This window comes from Cynocephalus volans, chromosome 2 (genome assembly GCF_027409185.1).
Source record: "Cynocephalus volans isolate mCynVol1 chromosome 2, mCynVol1.pri, whole genome shotgun sequence".
Lineage (NCBI taxonomy): Eukaryota > Metazoa > Chordata > Mammalia > Dermoptera > Cynocephalidae > Cynocephalus > Cynocephalus volans.
Genome location: NC_084461.1, coordinates 93,971,852 through 93,977,851, shown reverse-complemented (window position 1 = coordinate 93,977,851; position 6,000 = coordinate 93,971,852). Strand labels below are relative to the sequence as shown.

The following is a 6,000-nucleotide window of genomic DNA, read 5'->3' as shown; positions in this document are numbered from 1 at the left end:
ACCTGCCGGAAGACGCGAAGAGCCAAACTTTTCTTGGTGGTTTTCGAGGCAAGACCGCTCCTCGCCAGCGCTGCTGCCGCTTAGCCAGTTCCAGGACGCGGCGGGGCTGGCTCTGCGGCTCCGGTTCCCCACCCTTCTCAGCGCACCGCCCGGTACCGCAGAACCTACGACTCCTTCGAGATTTCCGGGGGTCGCCTGCTCAGGCACCGAGGAGGCTGGGGAAGGGGGCTCTCAGACTCCCGGAGCCACACACGCATAGCCCCCTATCTACACGGCACCCTCTGCCTGCAGTTTCCCACCGGTCGCCAAAGTAACTTGGAGCGAAGCAGAGCTCGGTGCGAGGGCCCCGGGCGGCGGCGAAGCAGCCGTGCTCAGCCCGCGGCGCCGACGCTGAGCCGGGCCCGGCGGGCCGGTGTATGTCTCCCCGAGGCCGCGGCGCGCAACTCCCGGTGACTGTGCAGCGCGCGCCGCCGCCTGCCCCGACCCGCGCTGCCGCCGCCCGGCCCGGCGCGCACCTCCCTCTCCCGGGGTGACCGGCCTGCCGCCGCCCGAGACACAGCTTGGAACCTTTCCCCCCGCCCTCGCCGCCGCCACCACACACACGCACGCTTCTCTCCATCTTGTGATTCCTTTTTCCTCCTGAGCCCTCCCGTGGGGGTGCGAGTTTGTCTTTATCCACCCGCCCTCCACCGCCTTCTTTTCTTATCCCTCTCCTACCCCTTCCCACCTAGGTGTGCGCCACTTTGCTTTCTCGCCCCCCTTCATTTTTATTTATTCATATTTATTTGGCGCCCGCTCTCTCTTTCTGTCCCCTTCCCTCCCTCCCTCCGGATCCCCGCTCTCTCCGGAGTGGCGCGTCGGGGGCTCCGCCGCTGGCCAGGCGTGATGTTGCACGTGGAGATGTTGACGCTGGTGTTTCTGGTGCTCTGGATGTGTGTGTTCAGCCAGGACCCGGGGTCCAAGGCCGTCGCCGACCGCTACGCCGTCTACTGGAACAGCAGCAACCCCAGGTAAGGCGACGGGGGGCGGGAGCCAGAGCTACCCGGGCCTCGCGGCTCTGCGGAAGGAGCGGCGGCGGGGATCGAAGCGCACCCACCGGCGGCGGCGCGCACCCTCCGAGCCTGCATCGCGGGCGCTGACTGCTTGAGGCGTCGGCGGGAAGCGCTCCGGTCTCGCACCCCTTTGTTAAGCCGACGCGGAAAGGCCAGGTGCCCCTGGGAGTCCCCGGGGCTGTCCAGACCAGCTGCCTCTGTGGGACTCGGGGAGACTGGGAAAAGGGCGGGAGCCGCGGAGTCGGGACTTCTCCGCTTCCCAGTCCGGGCAGGCTAGCCGGCATCCCGATGCCAGCGCTGGAGCTCTCGCCTGCAGAGTGGGTGCGCAGGGACTGCGGGGAGAACCGGCCGAACACCCCCAAAGTCGTATTTTTATTTTTATTAAATTTTCCCTTTCCTTTTTTTCCCAGTGCGCGCAGAGAGCGCACGGACTAGGGGAAGTGAGGGGGGCTGGGAAGCGGAAGCTTTAGGTTTTTATTTTCCTCCTTAACTGAGAGGGAATCATTTGGCCCCTCAGTCAGTCTGTGGCCGGCGCTTTCGGCAGTGGAGAGGATTCTCCCACCTATTCCACCCCCTCCCCCAGAGAGTTCAGGGTGTCAGAAAGTTTGATCCAATGCCGGGTTACGTCATGTGTGCGGAGCGAGCTGCTGGAGTTGGCCGAGCCGGGAGGTGGGAACCCTTCGCCCGCGGCCTGGCGGTGCGCAGCTGGAGGAACGCGCGCGGTTATCTGGAACCGTTTTGCAGGCGTCCTCGAAGCCCGCTGGGTACGCGGGAGGCTGGAGGTGGGCGACTGGGGCCTCCCTAGCGCGCGTGCTGGGCTCCGGCTAGCCGCAGACGTCCAGTGTTATCAGACCCTGGAAGAGAGGTTGGGGAGGTTATCCAGAGTGCCTGGTGGACCCCTCCCGGTCCGGGGCAGCTCCAGACCTCACTTTCTCTCGGGCCTGTGCGCAGCGGTCGGCCCCGTTTGGCCCACCTGGCTCTGCTTCTTCGGGACAGAGGTCAGCTTCCAGCTGTGGGTTGGCCTCGGTGCCCTCTTAGGAGAGAAATAGTATGGGTTGTACCTAAAATCACAGGTTTTTCCCTGAGTTGGAGTGGAAGTTGGGAGGAGAGAGGCGGGAGGCCGAGGAGTGAGCCTATGTTTGCTGCGCGTCCAGCGCCCCTGGGGAGAGGGGTCGGCGGGCACCTCCAATTCTTTCTATCTCCCGCCAGCCTTTCCTCCGTATGCAGGCATGAGAGGGATTCCCCGCTTGAGTAAAGTCAGCTCAGATGAAGATGAGCAGGTTTCTTCACAAGCAGTCCACCGATTACCTTACCGAAAGGGTGTTCCCCCTTCCTTGCTAATTCTGGGATGGTCACACCCAGGTAGCCCAAGCCCTAAATGCACCTACTAGCAGAAGTGGAGACGTCCCTGAAAATTTGGTTAAAAAAAAAAAAAAAAAAAAAAAAAAAAAAGAGTCCCATGGATGTGGGTGGTGGCATGGAAAACTATTTCTTCTTTGACATGCCACTTACCAGTATTAGGAAAAGAGAAAGAGAAGCCATCCTGCCAGGGGAGATGCCTTTTATTAAAGCTGACAAGACAAATAGAGCAAGCTTTCCAATTGTGATGGTGTTAAAAGCAAGTCTCATTGTGTTGGTTCGTTTTATTCCCTTTTGGGCTTTATTAGACAGCATATACGAAACGGAGGAATTTATATTTCTAAACTTAACACCTTGTTAAATAAAGCAGCAGTGAAATTGGTTAGTTGAATTTGGGACACTTTGCTCTTGGTTACCTTTTCTTTACCATTCCTAACTTCACAGTATGATCTCTTTCTCATAGCGTTCATTTATTTGGATACTTGGGTGCTCCAATTCTTCCGGGTTAAAGCAGAAAGCACCAGCAACACCCCTACATTAACCCCCCTTCTTAACCTGTCAAGCTAGTCTGAGTTAGTTTGAGGACATTTTATCTTAGGTTATCTTTGTTTTATGCTTTTGATACTGTTGTTTGGTTTGAGATTAGCACATTGATTTTTGTCACAGGTCATGTTTTTTAATAGATCTGCCCTGCCTGCAGAAAACTCTTCTGCTCAAGATGCCACGGTGGCTTTGAACCTGCCGGGACAAAGTTAATCTATAGAATTTTAAAATACCAAGAATATTCTTAAATCAGTATTGTGATTGGAGGTTTGCAGAAATAACTTTCTATTTGATCATTATTAGTTTAATAATGTCGAAAAGAAAGAGCGCTGTACCCCCTCATCCCCAGGAGACTCAGCTCTAACATTTAATATTATTAGGAGTTTATGGGTGCAGTTATCTTGGTATGTTATCACGATAAAACTTACCTTTAAAAATATTTTAAAAACAGTAGTGGTAGGCAGTTTTATCTCTGAAATGTTGAATAAGATGGTGCTTTTTTGATGCATTAAGAAAAATCAACTTGGATATAATTTTTAAAAGACCAAATGCAAAATAAGTAATTTTAAAATAAAAATGAAGTTTATCACAGAAAACAGTGAGGGAATAGTTCAGAAAATTTGCATGGGTTTACTAAATTTTATAAATTCAACATTGTACGTTTCTTTTTCATGTATGTTATCATTTTGTAAAGTAAGCTAGCCATGTCTTTTGGTTTTATATATAACCTGTCTGTTAAGATTTTGCTAAACCAGTAATATAATCAGAAGACTCCAGTCTTTTGAAACAAAATAGACAACTTTAATTGCAACCTAAATATATTTTTTGTTTTTCTCTTAGAAAAGTTCAGTGGACATATTAAGCTGATAATGAATACCGTGTCTAAATAATGCAAATATATTTTAGCTTATACTAATAGATTCAGTTTGAAATGATGTTTAGGCAAAATTGCAATTAAATAAATATATCTTCAGAGGGATTAAGTATTTTATTGTGTAACTTGTGTTACATGTAACTTGTGTAGAAGATAGTTTATCTGCTGCATTGAGTTTCATTACTGCCTCTCCATTGATACCGTAAGAATCTATAGATCTAGGTTCACAGGAAAAAAATGTTAAACTTGTTTGCTGTCAGAATAGTTTTGCTGTTAGAAGCTGTGTTCCCAGGTATTCACTTCTGGGAAGTGATATCAATTTTCAAATGCTGATAACTTTTTAGTTGCCACTGTTTCTTTGGCAGTGGACCAAATTGATTTTATGTGTTGAATTGGCACAAATCTGTGAAATACCAAATGAGAGCTATCTGTCTGAATAGAAATATATATTTGCCTAAATGTATCTTCTGTATTGCTAAAATTGAAAACTTTTAGAGTTTCACCTTAAAATGTGAATACAAATGACCCTTTTAATGTTATGCTGAAATCTAAACTGGAATGTTACTAAGTAACTTTGAGTAATGAAAATCCAAATCAAGAATATAACTGTCCTTAATTTCTTTAAGAATGTAAAGAACTTTTAAATAACTTTAAAAGACTTTCAGTAATAAAACATTTACATTCCCCTTTAGTGGCCATGCTTATCAAGATAGAAATACTTCTTAAGAATATGCTTCTTAATCTGAAGTGTGATATAAACAGTTTGGTGCTTTCAATAAGAATATCTTTTAAATAGTTCTTCTTTTGACTATTCACCAAAATGATACTAGGATAATTAAACATGTCTGCCACTGATTGGCATAATAGATGCAATAGTAAAACAATACAGTGACAAATATAACCAACACATTTTTAAGAATACTGATTCTCCTTACTTGGTGCTTTGCTTCTGTTAAGGTTTGAGTATCATCAACTTAAAAGGTTATTCTCTTAAGGAAAAAAATATCTCTGTAATTCATCAAGGATTTATTAAACTTTAACCTAAACATATGTTTTCTTTGGACATTTTTAATTCTTCTAGGGGCTTATAAATTAAGCATTTCATACTAGTGTACCAGGTAATTGACACCATTTAGTTTTGTTAACGTGTAATCTTGGAGTTGTGAAAGTAATGTGAATTCTAGGTCAACACTCCCAAATCCTTCTGGCAGTACAGGTTATATGTATGTTGCCAAGTAGAGAGAAATAGTAACTTTTTTCTAATTACATTCCCTTGGGTATTTTTTCTTCTTCAAAATTCACTTGCTTCATTTTTGAAAACCTGAGTCATCATTACTTTGATATATGTATATCAGTGTACCCGCACTGTGCCTTTTTCACTGACAGGTAAATGAAATCAAAATGGTTTAAGAATTTGTTGTGAGGAAAGATGGGAAGTTGGTCTTGGTTTTGAATGAGTTTTATCACCAAATGTGCAAAGGAGTTTCTTTATTTTGAAGTTCTAAACGTTTTAAACAATATTTTTATGTGTTAGCATCATAAATGTCCTTCAATTAAAAGGCATTACTTAGAATCTTAACTTATTGACTCTGAACCTCAGTGTAATGTATAGTATCGCTTTATTAGATGTATTGGAATAATTTCACTATTTTGATATTTATATCAATTTATATGAACACCAGGATAAAATAAAACGGTATGACAGATTTATCTCTCATGTTTTTATGCTTGTCCATTTATAGAAGACCTGATGTGAATCCTCTCCCCTTCTTTTTAAATTAGAAATTTGTAAAAGAGAAATACACTTCTTGCTTTTTGGCCAGTTTTCAATAGAATTTTGAAAAGCAAAGTTAGCTACTGAGATGTTATGGTCTAGCCATTGTGTGCATTATTTTATATATTTATCGTAAACTATCAGAAAAACAACTGTTTTTTAGGTGATTGGAACATCAGTGCTATTTGAGGCATACTTGGCTGTAGTCTAATTTGGCATTTCCATTATGAGACCAACTTCAATAAACTACTTGTCCTTAAAAGTATCAGAGACAATTTTTAGTAGTTCATTACTCCCTATTAGGTTATTTTAGTGTATTAACTAAACCATTGGCTCACTGAATTAATATCTTGTTGCAATGTGTGTCATGGCTGATAATCAATAGCTGTAGAAGCTTC

At 44.9% G+C, this 6,000-nt stretch overlaps 1 protein-coding gene across 2 annotated transcripts in view; it reads left to right on the top strand.

Moving 5' to 3' along the window:
* Window positions 1-509: 509 nt before the first annotated feature.
* EFNA5 (ephrin A5) overlaps window positions 510-6,000 on the top strand; it is a 284,450-nt gene continuing 278,959 nt past the window's right edge. The window contains exon 1 of one of the 2 annotated variants that reach the window (XM_063085886.1): window positions 510-1,010. In XM_063085886.1, the coding sequence (XP_062941956.1) occupies window positions 886-1,010 (125 nt within the window). In that variant the 5' untranslated portion in view covers window positions 510-885. The remainder of the gene's footprint in view (window positions 1,011-6,000) is intronic. The other variant, XM_063085883.1, reaches the window with a different exon arrangement.